Genomic DNA, 25,159 nt, shown 5'->3' with positions numbered 1-25,159 from the left:
TGGCCCAAATGTCCAAAATTTCCACATTGCTTGCAAATTAAGTTTGGGTGAGAGAGATAGGAGGAAGCAACAGCAAGTGTGAAGTCAATAGACAATTGGTGGTCTTAGTCGTAGTCTTATTCTTTTGTGTGGAAAATTATTTGGGGCCAAACTTGATGTGTTATAAGGAAGAAGACTTTGTAATCTCAAGAATGTTAATTATATTACTTCTTTGGTAAAAAAAAAGTAATCAATTTTATGAATGAAAAATATATGGTAAAAAGGAAGTAATTGTTGATCACGAACAACATGATGATTGTGGAAATACAAAAATTCCCATATATGTGTTGAATTCTGGATATGTAAATGTCCCGCATTGCATGTGAATTCTGCAATAAACCAAAGTTTACGTGTTATGGTCCTTTCAACCGAGTTAATGAAAAGTAACCACTCTTATCAAAATTAGTTATACTCTTAATTTATAACAAGGAAAGAGCAATTTGAGTTTAACTCAAAGGTTAATATGTCATCAATGGGTGATTTAACGAACCACATAAGTTTCAAGGCTAAAAGAGATAAAAAAATGAAAAGTTAAAATGACTTTTTATTTGTAAAGTTAAAAAATGCCAAATAAATCATTATGTCTTTTTAGTTTTAATTTTTTACTTGATTAAAAAAGAAATAATTAACAAATGAAAAATAACTATTCCCAAATAAATTTTTCAGAATTTATATAACAAATAAGATTTTAGATTTAAATTATGAGGTTATATATATATATAGGTATACACGTTTTTATGGAATCGGTGGATTAAATTTCCAACAATCTTCTTCCTCAAACGTAGTGAATAGAGCACAATTTTGTTCTTTCGTGCGAAAAAGAATTTCCACATTAATTAGCTTTGGTTGACCTGCAAGTGAATAAATACATACATTCTTTACGTGTTATAAGAAAAAAGACTAAGTTAATCTACTTTGTAATCTCATCAATCTTAATTTTTTTAGTTATTTAGAGAGTTAAAATGAAATACAATATTTTGCTGATGATTGTGAAAAGTACAAATATTTTGAAAATCTAATATCCAATTTTAAGAATGAAAAATATATGGTAAAAAGAAGACTAAGGATGAGTTTGGATGGGCGATTGGGTGCGGTGTGTTTAACTTACTTTTTGTCTCAAGCTACAGTTTCGCTACATTATTTAATCTCACCACCACTGTTATTTTTACACTAACTGCAGGTAAACGCACCGCTCATCTAAACTTACCTAAGTGATTGTTGATGATTGAGAAAAATACAAAAATTTTGAAAATATAATATCCATAGCTTTTCAATGTAAAAGAAAAAAAAGACTGTAACACCAATGTTGTGGTATTATTTGTTGCCTATAAATACCATTCCTATCTTTCTTCTCCCTCTACAAACATAACATGGCCCCCTATCTCTTTCTCTGCCTGTTCCTCTTCTTTTCCCATCTTTATGCTTCTTTTTCTTCTTCAGGATCTCACTCCTGCTCTTCTCTAATCCAGTTCAAGAACTCTTTTTCCATAACAGAGCAAGCGTCTTTGTTTTGCGGCTTTAAATCTTATCCCAAGACAAATTCATGGAAGGAGGGTACAGATTGCTGCTCATGGGATGGGGTCACTTGTGACCACCTAAATGCTCATGTTATTGCCCTTGACTTGAGCTGCAGTTGGCTATCTGGCAACTTTCCTTCCAATACCACTCTCTTCCTTCTTCCTCACCTTCAAAAACTCAACCTTGCCTACAATGATTTTAATCATTCCAAAATTCCATCGGAGTTCGGTCGGTTTACAAGCCTATTCTACCTCAACCTTTCTGATGCAAGGTTTGCAGAAGAAGTCCCATCCCAAGTCTCCCACCTGTCAAATTGGTTTCACTTGATCTCTCCTCTTGGATTTATGACTATGCGCAATTAACAATTGAAAAACATGCTCTGGAGGGACTTGTTCACAACCTAACCGAGGTCAGACATCTATTTTTGGATGGAGTCAACATGTCTTCTGTTAATGCTCATGTCTTCATGAATCTATCCTCTTCTCTAAGGTCTCTCAGTCTTGCTTATTGTGATTTGCAAGGAAAATTCCCAAAAAGCATTTTTGATTTGCCAAACCACAATCTCTTCAACTTGAGGCGCAACCAAAACCTCAATCTCGATCCTTTGAAGTTCAATCAGAGCAGCAATCTTGAACATTTGGATCTGTCGTGGGTGTCCTTCTCTACAGAATCCATTGATTCAGTTGATAATCTACAGGCCTTAAAGTACTTAGATCTATCAGGAAATTCTTTCTTTCAAGGATTGTCTGTCTCAATCACGAATTTATCATCTTTGGAGTACTTGATTATTAGAGAAGCAAATTTTTTTGGAGGATTGTCTGATTCGATGGGGAATCTTGTGTCCTTGAAGTTTTTAGATCTCTACAAGTCTAACTTATCAGGAATGGTTCCAAGATCACTGGGGAACCTCTTGCAACTCACTCATTTAGACTTGTCGTGGAACCAATTGAGTGGACAAATTCCAAGATCATTGGGGAACCTCTTGCAACTCACTCATTTAAGCTTGTTGTGGAACCAATTGAGTGGACAAATTCCAAAATCATTGGGGAACCTCTTGCAACTCACTCATTTAGACTTGGGAGGGAACAAATTGAGTGGACAAATTCCATCGTCAATTCTAAACCTAACGCAGCTGGAATACTTGGGAATAATTAAAAATTCTTTAGAAGGTTCCATTCCAGATGAGGTAACTGCTTTTCCTAATCTAATATATTTATACTTAGATAACAATTTACTCAATGGAACACTTCCGTCATGGTTATATACTGCTCCCTCCTTATGGGAGATAGATCTCTCTCAAAATCAATTCAGTGGGCATATCAAAGAATTCCAATCCAAATCACTAAAATATATACTGTTAGAGAATACTAAACTCCAAGGTCCTCTTCCATCTTCAATATTCCAACTTCTCAATCTTACCCAACTCAGCTTATCCTCAAATAATCTTAGTGGTGTCATAGAGTTTCGCATGTTCTCAAGCCTTCCAAATCTAAAAGTTCTCGACCTTTCATATAACAGCCTATCCTTAACATTTAATACTACTTCTATGGTTAATCTTAGATACTTATATTTGTCATCTTGCAATCTTAGTGAATTCCCCCAGTTTTTAAAAGGGCTTAAAAGTTTGGATAGCTTAGACCTCTCTTGCAACAAAATTGAAGGCAAGATTCCACAGTGGATGCAAGAGGTGGGGAATGACTCTTTGACTTACTTAAACGTATCTCACAACTCTTTGACAGAAGTTGAGCACTTCCCATGGAAGAATATTGAATTTCTTGACTTAAGCTCCAATTTGATCAGTGGAAATCTTCCGACTCCAGCTTCGACCATCAATGTCTTTTTGATCTCAAATAACAGTTTCAATGGTGAGGTCTCTTCTTTAATATGCAATACCAGTTCTCTTCAAATTCTTGATTTGTCCCACAATTACTTGAGTGGAACAATTCCGCAATGTTTTGGAAATTTGAGCAACAGTCTTCGATTCTTGAATCTGAAGAAGAATAAGTTCTATGGGACGATTCCTCCAAAATTTGCAAAGGGATGCCGATTGACTAATTTCAACTTAAATGGAAATCTGTTAGAAGGGCCTTTGACACCATCCATCCTTAATTGTAGAGGTTTGGAAGTGCTAGATCTTGGTAACAACAAGATCAATGATACATTTCCTCATTGGTTGGGAAGTCTTCCACAGCTACAAGTTCTTGTATTGAAGTCAAATCATATGCATGGTTCCTTGCGTGTCAATAGTTCCAAGTCTAGCCCTTTTTTCTCTAAAATCCAAATTTTTGACCTCTCAAGCAATTATTTTTCTGGACCCCTACCAGTGAGATACATCAACAGCTTCAAGGCTATCATAAATCTAGAGAAGATTGGTAGTACAGTGTCGTACATGGGTGTGAATGATCCTCAAGGTGGTGGCTTCTATACCTATTCCATTGGAATTGTTATGAAAGGGCAATATGTGGAATTGGTGAAAATTTTCACCATGTGGATGATCATTGATCTATCAAACAATCAGTTTGAAGGGGGTATTCTAGAGGTTTTTGGGAAGCTCAACTTACTGAAAGGGCTCAACCTTTCTCATAATAACCTTAATGGTGGTATCCCCACCTTAATAGGGAATTTGACAAGGCTTGAATGGTTGGACCTATCTTCAAACAGGTTGTCTGGGACGATTCCAAATAGATTGGCAGATCTGCCATTTCTTTCGTCCTTCAATGTTTCTGAAAATCAACTCCATGGTCAGATTCCTCAAGGCAAACAGTTCAACACATTTGGAAATGATTCATATGAAGGAAACAAGGGACTATGTGGATTTCCGGTCTCTAAAGGTTGCAACATCATTGAGCCAGCACCTCCAAATGTGCTTGAAAAAGATGGCTCAAAATCAAACATTGATTTAGACTTGTCGTAGAACCAATTGAGTGGACAAATTCCAAGTTCATTGGGGAACCTCTTGCAACTCACTCATTTAGACTTGTCGCAGAACCAATGGAGTGGACAAATTCCAAGTTCATTAGGGAACCTCTTGCAACTCACTCATTTACACTTGGGATGGAACAAATTGAGTGGACAAATTCCATTGTCAATTCTAAACCTAACGCAGCTGGAATACTTGGCAATATCTAAAAATTCTTTAGAAGGTTCCATTCCAGATGAGGTAACCGCTTTTCCTAATCTAATATCTTTAGACTTATCTGACAATTTACTCAATGGAACTGTTGGTGTAAGAGGCAATAGCAAGATGGTTTCAGCTTGCTTGCACAGCAAGTGTCGAGCCTTGCTGAATAAGCTATTGAAGAAGAAGAAAGAAATTTTGCAATGGAGAACAGAAAAGAAAGAGATAAAATTGAATGAAAATGAGCTGAATTTTCATTAACACCTTTTTACAAGGCATAATACCAATACATATATGAGATAACAACAGCAAAACAAACAAGTTGCCACCTAATAACATACCTAACACCACTAAATTGCCTAGTAACTTGGTAAACTTGATTGAAAACATAAACTTCTACCTAAACTTGTCATTCAGCACCTAATTACATCAAAATACAGTTACCAACTTAGTTCAAAACAAACTAAAATACAAAATGTTCATTTGAGTAACCAAATGAAACAATGCAGTTTCAGTTTGCTGTTAAAGCACGATCCCTGCTTGGCCACCTTGCATGGTCACCTCGGCTGCTGCATGGGGGTTGACTTCAACACTCCTCCTCAGCTTCTATGCAGCAGACTCCTAGTTGCTTCCTTAGGTTTAGAAATCTCGATGTACCAAGTGATTTTGTGAAGATATCGGCGATCTGACCTTCTGAGCTGCAATGAATTAGCTCGATCTCTCAAGCTTGTTCCATTTCTCTTATCACATGGAGTTTAATGTGAAAATGTTTTGTCCTGCCATGGAAGACAGGATTTTTAGCAATAGCAACTGCTGACTTGTTGTCACAATGTATCACAGTTGCTTCCTTCTGCTGTAGATTCAAATCGCTCAAAATTTTTCTCAGCCACATAGCTTGATTAACAGCATTGGCAGCTGCTACATACTCTGCTTCTGCTGTCGACTGAGCCACCATTGTTTGTTTTCTTGAGCTCCAACAAATCATAGCTGAGCCAAGTGTAAAAGCATAGCCAGAAGTGCTCTTCATGTCATCCTTTGAACCAGCCCAATCGCTATCAGTGTAGCCAATCAGTTTCAACTCTCCAGCCCTTCTAAACTGTATTCCATGGTTTAAGGTACCTTTGATGTATCTTAGTACCCTTTTGCCAGCCTTGTAATGTTGCTGGTTACAGCAGTGCATGAACCTTGATAGCATGCTCACAGCAAACAGAATGTCAGGTCTTGTTGCTGTTAAATACAGCAAACAACCAACAAGGCTTCTATAAAATGATTCATTGACAGGCTCATGTTCTTCTTGGCTCGACAATTTTATGCCAACTGCCATAGGTGTGCATGTTGGCTTGCAATTTTGCATTGAAAACTTGGATAAAACTTTCAAAGCAAATGTCTTTTGTCCTAAAAAGATTCCTTGATCAACTTGTTGTATCTCTATTCCAAGGAAATAAGTCATCAACCCCAAATCTGACATCTCGAACATCTCCTTCATTTTTCCTTTGAAATCTTCTAACATAGTCTTGTCTCCTCTTGTTACAAGGAGATCATCCACATAAAGAGACACAATAAGCTGTGTTTCTGCTTGATCCTTCTTAACATAAAGAGTTGGTTCACTAGGACTTCTTTCGAATCCTAAGCTGATCAGGTATGAATCAATTCGAGCATACCAGGCTCGAGGGGCCTGTTTTAGGCCATACAAGGCCTTTCTTAGCCTATACACCAAATGTTCCTTACCAGGCATTATAAAACCTGAGGGTTGCTTGATATATATCTCCTCTTCTAAGAATCCATTGAGGAATGCAGACTTGACATCCATTTGGTGGATTGTCCACTGGTTCTGAGCAGCAACTGCAATCAGTAATCTGATTGTATCGAGTCTGGCTACTGGAGCAAATGTTTCCATGTAGTCCAGACCATACCTTTGACTGAAGCCCTTTACAACTAGCCTGGCCTTTAGCTTGTTTAAACTTCCATCCGCATTGTGCTTCACTCGATAGACCCATTTTACACCAATGGTCTTTCTGTTGGCAGGCTTTTCAACCAACTCCCATGTCTGATTCTTCACAATCATGTTGATTTCATCAACCATAGCCTGTTTCCAACCTTCATCTGCTTCAGCTTCTTCAAAACTACTTGGTTCTGCTATAGCAACTTGTGCTCTTTCATAAATTTCATCTAGGGGCCTTGTGCCTCTCACAGGCACATCATCAACATCCATTTCAGGACCAAGGTGCTCGAGTTCAGCTTGATTAGGCACCAGGTCTTCTGAAGCAGCTTCTGGTTTACTCTTCTCCCAATTCCAGCAAGCCTTCTCATTAAAGATGACATCTCTGCTCACTTGGACTTTGTTTGTCAAAGGATCCAGCACCCTGTAGCCCTTTTTAACTGAACTATAGCCTACTAGAACACCTGGTTGAGCCCTTTCAGAGAGCTTATCTCTCTTTGCTGCTGGTATTTGTACATAACACAGGCAACCAAACACCTTCAGATGTGCCAAGGAAGGCTTGAAACCAGACCAAGCCTCGAAAGGTGTTTTGGATGCAAGAGCTTTAGTAGGAAGCCTATTTTGAAGGTAGACAGCAGTGTTTACTGCCTCAGCCCACATGGTCTTGGGCAGTTTCTTCTCAAACAGAAGGCACCTGGCCATATCCATCAAGCTTCTGTTCTTTCTTTCTGATACCCCATTCTGCTGAGGTGTGTAGACATTTGTAAGCTGGTGTTTGATACCAGCATCATTGCAAATGGCTTGAAACTGAGCTGAAGTGTACTCAGTGCCATTGTCTGACCTTATCGATTTCAGCTTGCAACCTGTTTCTGTCTCTACAGTAGTTTTAAACTTCAAAAACACTTGAGCTACCTCAGACTTGTGTTTTAAGAAGAAAATCCAGCAAAACCTTGTAAAATCATCAATGAAGAGGATAAAATACCTGTTTTTGCTGAGTGATTCAGTCCTCATCGGGCCACATACATCAGAGTGCACCAGCTGCAGTCTTTCAGTAGCTCTCCATGCTGCATTTGTAGAAAATGGCAATCTTGCCTGTTTCCCAATCTGGCAGACTTCACACACAGCATCATACTCCACTGAGTTGGTGAAGTTCTCAGCCAAGCCCTCACTGGCCATTCGACCCATTGACCTGAAGTTGGCATGTCCAAGTCTTCTATGCCAGAGTTTAGAGTCATCTATAGAGGCTGTATATGCTGTCTTTGAGTCATTTGACCAATGAATCTCAAAACAATTATCAGTCATTGTGACTGTCATAAGGCTTGATCCACTTGGATCTGCAATGTGGCACTGTTTATCCTTGAATACAACAGAATAACCTTTCTCAAGCAATTGAGCTATGCTGAGAAGGTTTCTGTCAATCTCGGGTACCAAAAGCACATTTGGTATGACCTTGTTACCTGTAGGAGTACATATCAGCACCTCTCCTCTTCCTTCAGCCTTTATAAACTGTCCATTTCCAACCTTGACCTTGGTTTTGCAACTTCTATCCAAGGTTTTAAACAAGGAGGCATCTGGTGACATGTGGTTAGTGCAACCACTGTCCAATAGCCAACCTTTTGAAAATTTCTTCTCAGCAGTCAAGCAAGAAACAGCAAAGACCTGCTCCTCTTGGTCACTACTTTCCTCAGCTACTCGAGCTTCAACCTTTGGTTGTTGAAATTGGCTCTGCCTTGGCTTGGTTCTATTTTTGCAAACCCTTTCAACATGGCCCTTCTTCTTGCAGTGCTGGCATACTGCATCTGGCCTGAACCAACATCTGTCTTCTAGATGGCCTAGCTTCTTGCAATATCTGCAGGGCTGGTCATTGCTCCTTGCAGCATCAGGCTTAGGCCTGCTTTTCCAAGGCTTTTTGCCTCTTTGAGCATTGGTGCTCGAGGCTTCTCTGGCCTTGGCTTGAAATGCACCTTCTTGGTGATCTTCAGCTCTACTAGCTCTCCTTTGTTCCTGAGCATAGAAGGTGTTGATTAACTCAGTCAAAGAGATGCTAGCAAGGTCTCTTGAGTCCTCTAGGGAGGATATCTTTGCTTCATATTTCTCAGGCAAAGTGGAGAGGACTTTCTCCACAATTCTTGCCTCATCAAAGTGCTCACCTAGGAGTCTTATACTGTTAACCACTGCCATAATTCTATCTGAATACTGCTTCACTGTTTCTTCTTCCTTCATCTTCAAATTCTCGAAATCCCTTCTCAAATTCAACAGCTGCTGTTGCCTTATTCTCTCAGTGCCTTGAAACTCCTCCTTAAGCTTGTCCCAGGCCTGTTTTGGAGTCTCACAGGCCATAATTCTGGTAAAGATGACATCTGATACACAGTTCTGAATGCAGGACATGGCTTTGTGCCTTTTGGTCCTCTCATCAGCATGTTGTCTGATCTGAGCTACTGTGGGATTAGCCCTCAGTGGTGCTGGCTCAGCATCTGTGTTAACAACTTCCCACAGATCAAAGGCCTGCAGGTAAGTCTTCATCTTTACCAGCCATATGTGAAAACTTTCTCCATTGAAGACTGGTGGGGCTGCTGGTGAAAATCCTGAAGAAGCCATGAGGTTCCTTGGTTTGAAGCAACAGGTCCACTAAGACAACGGCTCTAGATACCAATTGTTGGTGCAAGAGGCAATAGCAAGATGGTTTCAGCTTGCTTACACAGCAAGTGTCGAGCCTTGCTGAATAAGCTATTGAAGAAGAACAAAGAAATTTTGCAATGGAGAACAGAAAAGAAAGAGATAAAATTGAATGAAAATGAGCTGAATTTTCATTAACACCTTTTTACAAGGCATAATACCAATACATATATGAGATAACAACAGCAAAACAAACAAGTTGCCACCTAATAACATACATAACACCACTAAATTGCCTAGTAACTTGGTAAACTTGATTGAAAACATAAACTTCTACCTAAACTTGTCATTCAGCACCTAATTACATCAAAATACAGTTACCAACTTAGTTCAAAACAAACTAAAATACAAAATGTTCATTTGAGTAACCAAATGAAACAATGCAGTTTCGGTTTGCTGTTAAAGCACGATCCCTGCTTGGCCACCTTGCATGGTCACCTCGGCTGCTGCATGGGGGTTGACTTCAACAGGAACACTTCCATCATGGTTGTATACTGCTCCCTCCTTAAAGGAAATATCTCTCTCTCAAAATCAATTCAGTGGGCATATCAAAGAATTCCAATCCAAGTCACTAGAATATTTATATCTAGACAATAATAAACTTAGTGAATTCCCCCAATTTTTAAAAGGGCTTAAAAGTTTGGAAAGCTTAGATCTCTCTTGCAACAAAATTGAAGGCAAGATTCCACAGTGGATGCAAGAGGTGGGTAATGACTCTTTGACTTACTTAAACGTATCTCACAACTCTTTGACAGAAGTTGAGCACTTCCCATGGAAGAATATTGAAGTTCTTGACTTAAGCTCCAATTTGATCAGTGGAAATCTTCCGATTCTACCTTCGACCATCAATGTCTTCTTGATCTCAAATAATAGTTTCAATGGAGAGGTCTCTTCTTTAATATGCAATGCCACTAATCTTCAAATTCTTGATTTGTCCCACAATTACTTGGGTGGAACAATTCCGCAATGTTTTGGAAATTTGAGCAACAGCCTTCTAGTCTTAAATCTGAAGAAGAACAAGTTTTATGGGAAGATTCCTCCAACATTTGCAAAGGGATGCCAATTGACTAATTTCAACTTAAATGGAAATTTCTTAGAAGGGCCTTTGACACCATCCATCCTTAATTGTAGAGGTCTGGAAGTGCTAGATCTTGGTAACAACAAGATCAATGATACATTTCCTCATTGGTTGGGAAGTCTTCCATTTTTACAAGTTCTTTTTTTGAAGTCAAATCATATGCATGGCTCCTTGCGTGTCAATAGCTCCAAGTCTAGCCCTTTTTTCTCTAAAATCCAAATTTTTGACCTCTCAAGTAATTATTTTTCTGGACCCCTACCAGTGAGATACATCAATAGCTTCAAGGGTATCATAAATCTAGAGAAGATTGGGAGTAAATTGTCGTACATGGGGGTGTATGATTCGAAAGGTAGTGACTTTTATACCTATTCCATTGGAATTGTTATGAAAGGGCAATATATGGAATTGGTGAAAATTTTCACCATGTGGATGATCATTGATCTATCAAACAATCAGTTTGAAGGGGGTATTCCAGAAGTTTTTGGGAAGCTTAACTTACTGAAAGGGCTCAACCTTTCTCATAATAACCTTAATGGTGGTATCCCCACCTCAATAGGGAATTTGACAAGTCTTGAATGGTTGGACCTATCTTCAAACAGGTTGTCTGGGACGATTCCAAATGGATTGGCAGATCTGCAGTATCTTTCGTCCTTCAATGTTTCTGAAAATCAACTCCATGGTCAGATTCCTCAAGGAAAACAATTCAACACATTTGGAAATGATTCATATGAAGTGAATAAGGGACTATGTGGGTTTCCGGTCTCGAAAGGTTGCAACATCATTGAGCCAGCACCTCCAAATGTGCTTGAAACAGATGGCTCAAAATCAAACATTGATTTTGGTTGGAAAGTGGTGTTGATAGGTTATAGATGCGGAGTGGTGTTCGGAATGTCGGTGGGATATGTTGTTTTCCAAACTGGTAAGCCGAAATGGTTGGTGAATTTGGTTGAAAACCAACAAGAGAAGAGGCGAAGAAGAAAGTCAAAGAAAGGCAATCGGAGCAATAGACGAAGAAGGATCTAATTACAGCAAATGATGTTGAAGAATTAGTGTTGTATTTTCATAATTTATTGTTTTGTAGACCGTTTTGCCTATGGTGAAGGGTTGCATTGGTACGTGTCTGTCTTTATTATCGTACCAATTCCTCTGCCTTTCATTGCATTTCGTGCTATCTGTAATGGTTTGTTTGAATGTAACATTTTGTATGGTGGTGTTGTTTATGTCTTCTTTCATGACTTTCAATTTAGTCTCGATAATCTTTGCTACTGCTCAGTAAAGGAGAAAGGAGAACAAAATGTGTCAATGATCTCTGTTGTATTTTCATAATTTTTTTACAAGTTAGCAGTAAAAGAAAATTTAAAATTCTAAAAATAACCTCTAACCTTAAATTCTAATTTCATAATTATTTTATTTAATAATTTCAATAATTCAATCATTTAATTTTATATATGTTTCAAGATGACCAACCTTCAGTATTCGTCAAACCAACCACAAAATTAAGGTGTCATGCTCAAATTTCATTTTGTTGTCAAGTCCACATTTCCAAGTCAGGAGGAAAACAAATTAAATGAAATCATTAATCAAAATAGCTACATGGCATTAACAGAGTAGTTATTTTTAATATTTAAGGAAATAATTGAAAATTAGAATTACGTGAATAATTAACATAAAAGGAAATGAGCTTGATGTGTGTCCATATAGAATGATGCTCTATTACTTAATTATGATGGTGGTAGATATATAATGAGTTTTATTGAAATGTGATAGGTGCTATCTTGAAATATCGCCATATTTTAAAATATACTTATAGAGGTATAATAATTTTTCCCTAATTGATGGAAATTTATAAAGTGATCCTCTTGAAATAAATAAGTTTATGTTCTTGTAGTATGGTGAGCACATAATGCATTTAGTTTTAATGATTAAATTTGAGGAGGCAAGTTGGAGAGACAAACGTTAATAATTGAGATTGAGAAGATAAATTGAAGAATCGAGCTAAACGAGGCAAATCTTTGAAAAGATTTTGGCTTTTATAGGCTTGGCGATCCCTATATGGCAAATGACAATTTTGGTTTGGCGAAATAAAATGCTGAATTTGGTATAGTTGACCTAAACAAGTGAATAAGACACCTTAAAGGTGAATTATAGAATATGATTAATTATGTTGTTAATAGTAAAGAGATAACTCTAGCTCCTTACACAAGTGAGATAAGTCGAAGGCTTCCTTGGGTCTTAAATTGGCATCCCTTTTGGGTCTTGAGGTAGGACATTGTCCAATATTACTCTATTCAAACACCTTTTTAGCATAGATAAATTGTCACTTTTAGTGGCTCTTCACAACATCTATGGTGTGAACATTATTATCAACCTTCCCGAATGTATAACTTAATTATTATAACAAATATCACTAATTTAAACACACTTAATTAAAATAAAAACAAAATATCAAATTATATCCCATTAAAATAAAATAATTAATATCTAAATTAATCTTTTGTTGTGGACCTTGCTTTTTGAAGAGGATAAATGAGAGTGTGGGATCTTGTGAATTTGTGTATTGGACTTGGGAAAAGTGAAAGGCTTTTAAAACTGGATTCTTTCATGATTCTTTTTCTCCTTTCAAGTTTGGTTTGGTAAAAGGCTTGAAAATCTTAATTTAATTATGCAATTGATTCACAAATTTATTTTAGTTATTTATTATAAGGTAAACTACACCTCAAGTACTAATCTAGTAGAAAATTTATGTTTTGGTCACTTAACTTTATAATATTAAAAAATTCATATCTTTTAGGTAGCTTCATTGAGGGTATAAACAAGTTAGAAATTGCAGTCTTAATTTGTGTGGAATTGATATGAATGTAGTGGATGCTGCAAATTGTTGTTAATTTGTGTGGAATGATTGGACATTCTTCTGCAATTGTTAGAAATTGGTGTTGTTATTATGGAGTTGAAAGGTTAATATTTGATGCTTGCAGATATGACTTTGTGTGCAATTGATATGAATGTAGAATGTAGATGAACTGAAGGCTGTTTTAACTTTTGTCTTATGAAGATATGGGATGTGACCAATATTATTTTAGCTTTTGCTTATGAAATGTTGAAATAGTAAGTTTATATTCCTTGATTAATAAAAAGTGAGATGGAGATAGTCAAACATTCATTGGTGGATCACATGTCTTGTATTTTGTCAAGTTAAAGGGAGTGACAAGAGAGCACCATTTTCTTCCTCTGCGTGGAAAATAAGTTGGCATTATGCCGATTTCCACATTCATACATATAAAGGAAGCAAGACCAAGTCAATATACTTTATAATCTCATCAATTCTTCTTCTTTCTTTAGTAAATCAACTCTTCATTTTTATGAATAAAAATTATATGGTAAAAAGGAAGTGGTGCTAATAATAATAATAATAATAATAATAATAATAATAATAATAATAATAATAATAATAATAATAATAGATTAACAATAGAACACTAATAAAGCAATGTAGTCTATGATCTGCACAATATATTACTACAAATGTACCGTACAGAATATTGAAAGAAAACTAATAAAGAAAATCGAAATTTTAACAAGGTTCCGCAAATTATGTTTATAATCTGCTGTAAATTGATATGTTAAATTAGGCTCTCCATCACACTTAAAAACTTATTTTCAAGCAATTTAGATATCTTTGTCGTTTTTTTATTTAGTTTTAGTTCTTTATATTAATAAATGATTAGTGTCCATTTTGATACTATTTTGAGATCTGAGATGGCCAAATGGCATCCGAGGAATCTGATGAGGTTGGTGAGTGATGCAGAGATCCCATGGTGGCTCAGAAGGATCGAAAATGTCACCTAGAAAGAGGGTACCGCAATATCATTGATGGGAGGAGACAAAAAAATAACCGTAGGGGTAATCCTTTTCCCCCTAACCAAAATTAGACCATCAAAGACAATTTGGTCACTATTTTTGGATCTGTAATTTGCTAGAAAGGGCAAAAAATTGGCTGAACAAAGGGCACACTTAACATTTCACGGTTTTCAATTTTTCTCTTTATTTTTAGAGTTTTTGTTTTCTTCTTCATAACTCTAGGGTTTAATTCATGTTTTCTTTTAGTTTTTCTTGGTTCCAATAGTAGATAGTTAAGTTAATTATCACTGTAGCTAGGGTTTATTTGCTTGTTTAGTACCTTCAACTCTTTGTATTTTCAGTTTAATCCTTGGTTTTAATATAAATCAATTCCCTTCATCATTAAAAATTTGATTTTTAAGTTTTTTTTTTTACATTTCCTTTGCTACCATTGGGGTTATAGAAAAGAAATATGTGTTTAGAAATAAATAAACAAAATAAATTTGCAAAACAATTTCTAGGCAAAATAGTATGAAGTTGTTGATGTGATTGAAGGTGTTCTTCAATGGTGGAAAACAAATGGAATTTAATTTGAAAATTTTAAGATTTTTTAAATAATAAAAATTTGTATTAGTTTAAAAAATTTTAGTTTTAATTTGAAGATATTTTTAGATTTATACATATTTAATTATTTTTATATTTTTTAGATTTAAATGAGGTTGCATATGTATGCACGTTAGCAAAGTTAATAGATATTAATTTTTTCATCTGATAAACAATGCAAGTTTAAGGGTTATTTGATAAACAATATAAGTTTAAGGGTTAAAGAAGATGAAAAATTAAATTAAGGGCTAAAATAACTTTTTTTTCTTTATAAAGCTAAGAGTGAAATGAGTTTTTGGGAAAATGAAAAAAAAAAAAGGAAATGGGAATGTTTGTACTGATACACATGGCATTATTAGACAGTAGACAATAACTAAAATGTTGCGTTAATTTGTTTGAAAAATTAAATGGAGAGTTAAAATCATTTTTTAAATAAAATTGAAGGACCATATAAGAGATAATGTCAAATTTTTTTTACAAAATTTCATCTAAAGAAGAAGATGCAGTTTATCGGATAGTTTTCTTGCAGCTAATAGAAAATGACATATTTAATGGCAACCGATTAAAGTTTTTAGCGGTATTTGAATCAAAAACGTCAAAAAAAATCGAGTGTTCACCGCGAATTTAAACAAACTCATGAACTCGAGAAAATAAAAAAGACTGTAACACCAATGTTGTATTATTTGTTGCCTATAAATACCATTCCTATCCTTCATCTTCCTCTACAAACATAACATGGCCTCCTATCTCTTTCTCTGCCTATTCCTCTTCTTTCCCCATCTTTATGCTTCTTTTTCTTCTTCAGGATCTCACTCCTGCTCTTCTCAAATCCAGTTTAAGGACTCTTTTTTCATAACAGAGTATGCTTCTTCTTATTGCAATGAGATTGCTGGCCTTCAATCTTGTCCCAAGACAAATTCATGGAAGGAGGGTACAGATTGCTGCTCATGGGATGGGGTCACTTGTGACCACCTAAATGCTCATGTTATTGCCCTTGACTTGAGCTGCAGTTGGCTATCTGGCAACTTCCCTCCCAATACCACTCTCTTCCTTCTTCCTCACCTTCAAAAACTCAACCTTGCCTACAATGATTTTAATCTTTCCAAAATTCCATCCGACTTGGGTCGGTTTACAAGCCTATTCTACCTCAACCTTTCCAATACAGGGTTTGCAGGAGAAGTCCCATCCCAAGTCTCCCACCTGTCAAAATTGGTTTCACTTGATCTCTCCTGTTGGGCTGATGCACAAACAATTGACAAACATGCTCTGGAGGGACTTGTTCACAACCTAACCGAGGTCAGACATCTGTTTTTGGATGGAATGGACATGTCTTCTGTTAATGCTCATGTCTTCATGAATCTATCCTCTTCTCTAAGGTCTCTCAGTCTTGCTTTTTGTGATTTTGTTGAAAGCTGGACTGCAATGCAACATGGAGCCAGAAGCTTGCTGCTGTCGAGACCAGCAGCTATCGAGCTCAGCTCATTTTGCTTGGTGCGCACGAATGGTTTTTGAACCGAATAAAGCAACTAACTTTGCTGTTTTGTTTTGATGTAATTTGGTTCGGTTCAATTTTAGTTTGTTTGTAATACTAGTTAAACTTAAGTTAGTGATAAGATCTTTTGATGTAATGGCTGATTGGTCAGCAATATTTGATTATTTTTTGGCTAGTGATTAGGTTTGTATTAGTTGGGGCAGTTAAACACATTAGGTAACTGTCAATGTACATTGTAACTCCTTTTATATTTCAAATTTGAATGAAAAATTTGGAATGTTCAGTTACAACTTTGCTGAGTATTCAATTTTTGTTCAATTTTTGCTTTGCTTTGTTTTTCTTTGCTTCGATTCTTCTTGCTTCAGTCTTGCAAACACAGTATTGTAACTTTGTTTGATGTTTGCTGCTGCTATTGTTTCAACAAATGGTATCATGAGCCCGAGTCTTTGAGGAGCCTTTGTATGCAATCTGTTGTGTTCGAATCAAAACCAACAGCAAGTTCAAAATTTGGTAAGATCGAAGCACTTAAAATCAGTTTAGCAGAATGAGTTTCACTCCACCACCTCCACCAGTGTTTACTGGAGAAAACTATCACATTTGGATAGTTAAAATGAAGACTTATCTCCAGGCACATGATCTTTGGAGTGTGATCGAGAATGATGCTGAACCACCTCCATTGAGAGCCAATCCCACCATTGCACAGATGAGGCAACATACTGAGGAGCGAGCCAAGAAGCATAAGGCTATGGCCTGCTTGCAAAATGGAGTCTCTGATGTGATATTTACTCGCATCATGGCCTGTGACTCACCAAAGCAGGCTTGGGAGAAGCTGAAGGAGGAGTTCATGGGGACTGATAAGACAAGGCAACAGCAAGTGATCAACCTCAGGAGAGACTTTGAAAATTTAAGGATGAAGGAGTCTGAGACCATCAAGCAGTACTCAGACAGGATAATGGCCATTGTCAACAGCATTAGCCTCTTGGGAGTAGACTTCACAGAGAGCAGAGTTGTTGAAAAGGTCATTACAACTCTCCCTGAGAAATTTGAGTCAAAAATCTCTTCACTTGAGGACTCGAGGGACTTATCAGCCATTTCATTGTCTGAGCTGATGAACTCCCTGTATGCACTTGAGCAAAGGAGGGCAAATAGGCAGGAGGAGAATCCTGAAGCTACTTTCCAGGCTAAAGCCAGTGAAGGCTCGAGTGTGAGTGCAAAAGGAAAGAAGCCCTGGCATAATAGAAGGGTCAAGTCAGGAAAAGATGAAGCAAAAAGGGTGTTCCCACCATGTGTTCATTGCAAGAAGACAACACATTCAGAAAAGTATTGCTGGTTTAGGCCAGATATTTAGTGTAGAAAGTGTAAGCAGTTTGGCCATGTGGAGAAGGTGTGCAAGGGCAAACCAAGGGAGGCTGCTCTGCAACAAGCTAGACCTGCTGAGGACATTGCTCAGGAGGAGCATGTGTTCACAGCAACTTGTTTTGTTGGCACAACCAAGGCCAGCAATGATTGGCTACTAGACAGTGGTTGCTCACACCATATGGCAGCAGACGAGAAGCTGTTTAAGGGCCTAGACAGAAGCTTCCACTCGAGGATTAGAATTGGAGATGGCAAGCTGATTGAGGCTAAGGGCAAGGGCAGTGTGCTGGTTAGCACTGGTTCAGGTAACAAGCTGATCACAAATGTGCTTTTTGTACCTGATTTAGACCAGAATTTGCTTAGTGTAGGCCAATTAGTTGAAAAAGGCTATACATTGGTTTTCAAGGATGGTTGTTGTACTGTTCAAGACATGAATGGTCTGGAGTTAATCTCAGTCTCTATGACTGATAGATGCTTCATGTTGGATGTTAGCCAAGTAGAAAGAAAGGCATACACCATCCTTGCTGATAACACTGATTTGTGGCATAAGAGACTAGGCCATGCCAATTTTAGATCTCTTGATTTGCTACATAGGCTGAATTTAATTGATGACATTTCAAAAATTGAGGTTAGTGGGAATGTTTGTGAGGTTTGTCAGCTTGGTAAGCAAGCTAGACTACCTTTTGCTGCTGACAGTGCTTGGAGAGCTCAAAACAAGCTCGAATTGGTGCACTCTGATGTTTGTGGCCCTATGAGAACACCTTCAATCAGTGAGAATAGGTACTTTGCCCTGTTTATAGATGATTTAACAAGGTTGTGCTGGGTCAACTTCTTGAAGCAAAAGTCAGATGTGTTTGAAGCCTTCTGCAAATTCAAGGCTTATGCTGAAAATCAGTCAGGCTGCAAAATTAGAGCCTTGAGAACTGATAATGGCTCTGAATATGTGTCTGAGAGATTTCAGAAGCTTTGTGACAGTGCTGGGATTCACCATCAGCTCACAACAGTCTATACTCCTCAACAGAATGGAGTCTGTGAGAGAAAGAATAGGACTGTACTGAACATGGCCAGGTGCCTCATGTTTCAAGGCAAGCTTCCAAGTCAGTTTTGGGCTGAGGCAGTCAACACCTCAGTGTATCTGCTCAACAGACTGCCAACTAGAGCAATCAAGGATAAGACTCCTTTTGAGGCTTGGCATGGAGTCAAACCTGTGGTAACACACTTAAAAGTGTTTGGCTGTGTATGTTATGCACTTATTCCAGTAGAGAAAAGGACCAAGCTTGAGAGCAGAGCAACTCCAGGAATCTTTGTTGGCTACAGCAGCAACAAGAAGGGCTATAGAGTGTATGATCCTACAGCAAAGAAGGTTTTAGTCAGCAGGGATGTGAAGTTTGATGAGGAAAAGGTGTGGAATTGGAATGGTGTTGAGGCTGACTTGTCTGAATTGGACCAGTTAGACTTGGTTGCTGAACCTGCAGAAGAAGGACCAAGTAATGATGCTATCGATGATATACCAGTGAGGGGCACCAGAACTTTAGCTGATGTGTATCAGAGGTGCAATGTTGCTGTGATTGAGCCCTCAGACTTTGAAGAGGCTGCTAAGAACAGAAGCTGGATGAAAGCTATGGAAGCTGAGTTGGAAATGATCAACAAAAATCAGACTTGGGAGTTGGTGAGCAGACCAGAACACAAGAGGGTCATAGGAGTTAAATGGGTGTACCGGGCCAAATACAATGCTGACGGCTCACTGAACAAGCACAAGGCCAGGCTTGTGGTGAAGGGCTACAGTCAGCACTATGGTGTTGACTACCTAGAAACTTTTGCTCCAGTGGCAAGACTGGATACAATTAAGCTGCTGTTTGCTTTAGCAGCTCAAAAGCAGTGGAGAGTTCACCAATTGGATGTCAAATCAGCATTCCTGAATGGTTTTCTCAAGGAGGAGATCTTCATCGAGCAACCTGAAGGTTTTGAAGTTGTTGGATATGAAGACAAAGTGTATAAGTTGAGAAAGGCCCTCTATGGCCTGAAACAGGCACCAAGGGCCTGGTATGACAGAGTTGATGCTTACCTGACCAAACTTGGATTTGTAAAGAGCCTTAGTGAGCCTACTCTGTATGTTAAAAGGTCAGAACATGAAACCTTGCTGATTGTCTCCTTGTATGTGGATGATTTGCTTGTGACAGGGAGCAAAATTGAGCTCATTGATCAGTTCAAGGTCCAAATGCAGCAAGTGTTTGAGATGATAGATTTGGGGATCATGACTTACTTCCTTGGCATGGAAGTGCACCAGTCTGATCGAGGTATCTTCATCAGCCAACACTCATTTGCTTTGAAGATCCTAGACAAATTTTGCATGCATAACTGTAAAGCAGTCAGCACACCTGTGGCTCAAGGAGAAAAGCTGACTAGCAGTGGTGATCAGCAGAGGGTTGATGAGAGGCACTATCGAAGCCTAGTTGGTTGTCTGTTGTATCTAACAGCAACCAGGCCAGACATCATGTTTGGTGTCAGCCTGTTATCGAGATTTATGCATTGTTGCAATGAGGCACATTTGAAGGCAGCAAAGAGGGTCCTTAGATACATCAAGGGCACTGCTAGTTTTGGTGTAATGTTTGAAAGTGGGAACCAACTGAAACTAGAAGGCTACTCTGACAGTGACTGGGCAGGATCCCTTGATGACATGAAGAGTACCTCTGGATACTTCTTCACACTTGGATCGGGCATGTTTTGCTGGAGTTCAAAGAAGCAACAAACTGTTGCTCAGTCCACAGCTGAAGTAGAGTACATTGCTGCAGCAGGAGCAGTTAATCAGGCCATTTGGCTAAGGAAGCTGCTTCATGACCTTAATGAAACTCAAGATGAAGCAACTAAAATTTGGGTGGATAATCAGTCTGCAGTTGCAATAGCCAAGAACCCTGTGTTCCATGGTAAGACTAAGCATTTTAAAATCAAATTGCATTTTGTTAGAGAGGCTGAACAAGCAAAGGAAGTCAGCCTTGTGCATTGCAGCTCAGGAGCACAATTGGCTGACATAATGACCAAGCCCTTAGGGGCTGCTCGATTTGAATCTTTGAGAAGTGCAATTGGAATGTGTTGCATACAGTCCAAGGAGGAGTGTTGAAAGCTGGACTGCAATGCAACATGGAGCCAGAAGCTTGCTGCTGTCGAGACCAGCAGCTATCGAGCTCAGCTCATTTTGCTTGGTGTGCACGAATGGTTTTTGAACCGAATGAAGCAACTAACTTTGCTATTTTGTTTTGATGTAATTTGGTTCGGTTCAATTTTAGTTTGTTTGTAATACTAGTTAAACTTAAGTTAGTGATAAGATCTTTTGATGTAATGGCTGATTGGTCAGCTATATTTGATTATTTTTTGGCTAGTGATTAGGTTTGTATTAGTTGGGGCAGTTAAATACATTAGGTAACTGTCAATGTACATTGTAACTCCTTTTATATTTCAAATTTGAATGAAAAATTTGGAATGTTCAGTTACAACTTTGCTGAGTATTCAATTTTTGTTCAATTTTTGCTTTGCTTTGTTTTTCTTTGCTTCGATTCTTCTTGCTTCAGTCTTGCAAACACAGTATTGTAACTTTGTTTGATGTTTGCTGCTGCTATTGTTCCAACAGATTTGCAAGGAAAATTCCCAAAAAACATTTTTGATTTGCCAAACCTCAATCTCCTCAACTTGGGAGGAAACCAAAACCTCAATCTTGATCCTTTGAAGTTCAATCGGAGCAGCAATCTTGAACATTTGGATCTGTCGTTCGTGTCCTTCTCTACAGAATTCATTGATTCAGTTGATAATCTACAGGCCTTAAAGTACTTAGATTTCTCAGGAAATTCCTTCTTTCAAGGATTGTCTGTCTCATTCACAAATTTATCATCTTCGGAGTACTTGATTCTTGGAGGCGCAAATTTTTTTGGAGGATTGCCTGACTGGATGGGGAATCTTGTGTCCTTGAAGGTTTTAGATCTCTCCCTTTCCAACTTATCAGGACCGGTTCCAAGATCACTGGGGAACCTCTTGCAACTCACTCATTTAGACTTGTCGCAGAACCAATTGAGTGGACAAATTCCAAGATCATTGGGGAACCTCTTGCAACTCACTTATTTAGATTTGTCGCAGAACCAATTGAGTGGACAAATTTCAAGATCATTGGGGAACCTCTTGCAACTCACTCATTTAGACTTGTCGCAGAACCAATTGAGTGGACAAATTCCATTGTCAATTCTAAACCTAACCCAGCTGGAATACTTGGGAATATCTGAAAATTCTTTAGAAGGATCCATTCCAGATGAGGTAACCACTTTTCCTAATCTAATATATTTAGGCTTATCTGACAATTTACTCAATGGAACACTTCCGTCATGGTTGTATACTGCTCCCTCCTTAAAGGTTATAATTCTCTCTCAAAATCAATTCAGTGGGCATATCCAAGAATTCCAATCCAAATCACTAGAACATTTATATCTAAACAATAATAAACTCCAAGGTCCTTTTCCATTTTCAATATTCCAACTTCTCAATCTTACCTTGCTCGTTTTATCCTCAAATAATCTAAGTGGTGTCATAGAGTTACGTATGTTCTCAAACCTTCCAAATCTAAAATATCTCGACCTTTCATTTAACAGCCTATACTTAACATCTAATACTACTTCTACTGTTAATCTTAGAAGCTTATTTTTGTCATCTTGCAATCTTAGTGAATTCCCTCAGTTTTTAAAAGGGCTTAAAAGTTTGGAAAGGTTAGACCTCTCTTGCAACAAAATTGAAGGCAAGATTCCACAGTGGATGCAAGAGGTGGGGAATGACTCTTTGACTTACTTAAACGTATCTCACAACTCTTTGACAGAAGTTGAGCACTTTCCATGGAAGAATATTGAATTTCTTGACTTAAGCTCCAATTTGATCCGTGGAAATCTTTCGATTCCAGCTTCGACCATCAATGTCTTTTTGATCTCAAATAACAGTTTCAATGGAGAGGTCTCTTCTTTAATATGCAATGCCAGTTCTCTTCAAATTCTTGATTTGTCCCACAATTACTTGAGTGGAACAATTCCGCAATGTTTTGGAAATCTAAGCAACATCTTTCAAGTCTTGAATCTGAAGAAGAACGAGTTCTATGGGACGATTCCTCTAACATTTGCAAAGGGATGCCAATTGACTAATTTCAACTTAAATGGAAATCTGTTAGAAGGGCCTTTGACACCATCCATCCTTAATTGTAATGGTCTGGAAGTGCTAGATCTTGGTAACAACAAGATCAATGATACATTTCCTCATTGGTTGGGAAGTCTTCCATTTTTGCAAGTTCTTGTTTTGAAGTCAAATCATATTCATGGTTCCTTGCGTGTCAATAGCTCCAAGTCTAGCCCTTTTTTCTCTAAAATCCAAATTTTTGACCTTTCAAGTAATTATTTTTCTGGACCCCTACCAGTGAGATACATCAACAGCTTCAAGGGTATCATAAATCTAGAGAAGATTGGGAGTAAATTGTCGTACATGGGGGTGTATGATTCGAAAGGTAGTGACTTTTATACCTATTCCATTGGAATTGTTATGAAAGGGCAATATATGGAATTGGTGAAAATTTTCACCATGTGGATGATCATTGATCTATCAAACAATCAGTTTGAAGGGGGTATTCCAAAGGTTATTGGGAAGCTTAACTTACTGAAAGGGCTCAACCTTTCTCATAATAACCTTAATGGTGATATCCCCTCTTCAATAGGGAGTTTGACAAGTCTTGAATGGTTGGACCTATCTTCAAACAGGTTGTCTGGGACGATTCCAAATAGATTGGCAGATCTGTCATTTCTTTCGTCCTTAAATGTTTCTGAAAATCAACTCCATGGTCAGATTCCTCAAGGAAAACAATTCAACACATTTGGAAATGATTCATATGAAGGAAATAAGGGACTATGTGGATTTCCGGTCTCGAAAGGTTGCAACATCATTGAGCCAGCACCTCCAAATGTGCTTGAAAAAGATGGCTCAAAATCAAACATTGCTTTTGAATGGAAAGTGGTGTTGATAGGTTATGGATGCAGAGTAGTGTTCGGAATGCTGGTGGGATATGTTGTTTTCCAAACTGGAAAGCCGAAATGGTTGGTGAATTTGGTTGAAAACCAACATGAGAAGAGGCGAAGAAGAAAGTCAAAGAAAGGCAATCGCAGCAGTGGACGAAGAAGGATCTAATTACTGCAAATGATGTTCAAGAACTAGTGTTGTATTTTCATAATTTCTTGTTTTGCCTATGGTGAAGGGTTGCATTGGTATGTGTCTGTCTTTGTTATTGTAGCAATTCCTCTGTCTTTCATTGCATTTCGTACTATCTGTAATGGTTTGTTTGAGTGTGACACTTTGTATGGAGGTGTTTTATGTCTTCTTTCATGGATTTCAATTTAGTCTCGATTATCTTTGCTACTGCTCAGTAAAGGAGAAAGGAGCAATCAAGTAGTTTAAAAACTTTTAGTTTTAATTTTAAGATATTTTATAGTTTTTAGATTTAAATAAATTGCATATGTATGCACCTTAGCAAAGTTAATAAATATTAAATTTTTCATCCGATAAACAATGTAAGTTTAAGGTTATTGATAAACAAAGTAGGTTTAAGGGCTAAAAAAGATGAAAAACTAAGGGAGTTCTCTTTTGGAAAAAAAAAACAAAGAGAAATAAAAAACAGGAATCAGTTTTTTTTAAAGGTGATTTTTTTCCCTTTTTTTATTTTTTTATTTTGAAGCATTATAAAAATAAAAAATGAGAGGCCTTTTTACCTTTGTAGCCGTCGTCGGAGTGTTTGGAGGTCGAGGATCTGCATGTGAGAAAAAAAAGGATATTTTTGGACTCTCCTCCTCCATGCATGACGCCGGCGCTGGCGACTAGCGGCCGGCGTGGTAGCCAATGGCAGGATCTTGGGCCGGTGCCCGAAGAGGGGGAGAGGAATTGAGAGTGTTTTTGAAAATTGCAAGTAGTCTCAAGGTCAATATCCTTCTTTTTTTAATACATTCTAGTTCATGGATACCACAATTAATATGAAATTCGACTCTCAATAGTTTTTCGATAATTTTATTATCTGTAAATTACTACTCATTTGTAGTAGAAAATTCTGCTGCATTCATTTTTTTTCCTTTGGTTTTTATGCAAGTCAAGATTTGATTATCATTGGTTACAGCTTAAAGATGAAATAGAATTGAAGAATAAAAGAAATACAGGTCAACGGCGTGCTCTTGTGTTTATTTTCTTCCAAATGTTTGGTTACAACAAAAATGTTGTCAGCAGTGAGTTGGTAATTTTGACAAACTTAAGTTTTGTTTTCTGTTTTCCATATCAAACAAATTCCAACCAGAGTTGTTTTTTTTTTTTTTCTTTTCATGATTTTGTTCTACGTTGAAAATCTGCAAGGATTTGTTGGTAAGCCGCAAACATCATGGGAAATGGTCGTTGTTTTCATATAGAAGTTAGTAGTGTAAACTATATTAAAAAACCTTATTGCTTGAATTT

The 25,159-nt window shown here is 37.5% G+C and overlaps 2 protein-coding genes across 2 annotated transcripts; both read left to right on the top strand.

The window, feature by feature from the left end:
* The first annotated feature begins 1,409 nt into the window (after positions 1-1,409).
* Positions 1,410-1,919, top strand: LOC107902178 (receptor-like protein Cf-9). The gene has a single exon (XM_016828400.2). The coding sequence runs from the start codon at positions 1,410-1,412 to the stop codon at positions 1,917-1,919; it is 510 nt and encodes a 169-aa protein (XP_016683889.2).
* Positions 1,920-9,720: 7,801 nt separating this feature from the next.
* On the top strand, positions 9,721-16,320 carry LOC107931706 (receptor-like protein Cf-9 homolog). The gene is made up of 3 exons (XM_016863642.2): positions 9,721-11,359; positions 11,450-11,548; positions 15,614-16,320. Exons 1-3 carry the CDS (start codon positions 9,721-9,723, stop codon positions 16,318-16,320), a joined length of 2,445 nt encoding a protein of 814 aa, XP_016719131.2.
* Positions 16,321-25,159: the final 8,839 nt, after the last annotated feature.

Source organism: Gossypium hirsutum, chromosome D05, assembly GCF_007990345.1.
Source record: "Gossypium hirsutum isolate 1008001.06 chromosome D05, Gossypium_hirsutum_v2.1, whole genome shotgun sequence".
NCBI lineage: Eukaryota > Viridiplantae > Streptophyta > Magnoliopsida > Malvales > Malvaceae > Gossypium > Gossypium hirsutum.
Note: the sequence above shows the minus strand (reverse complement) of the source record. Positions and strands in the feature narration are given on the sequence as shown.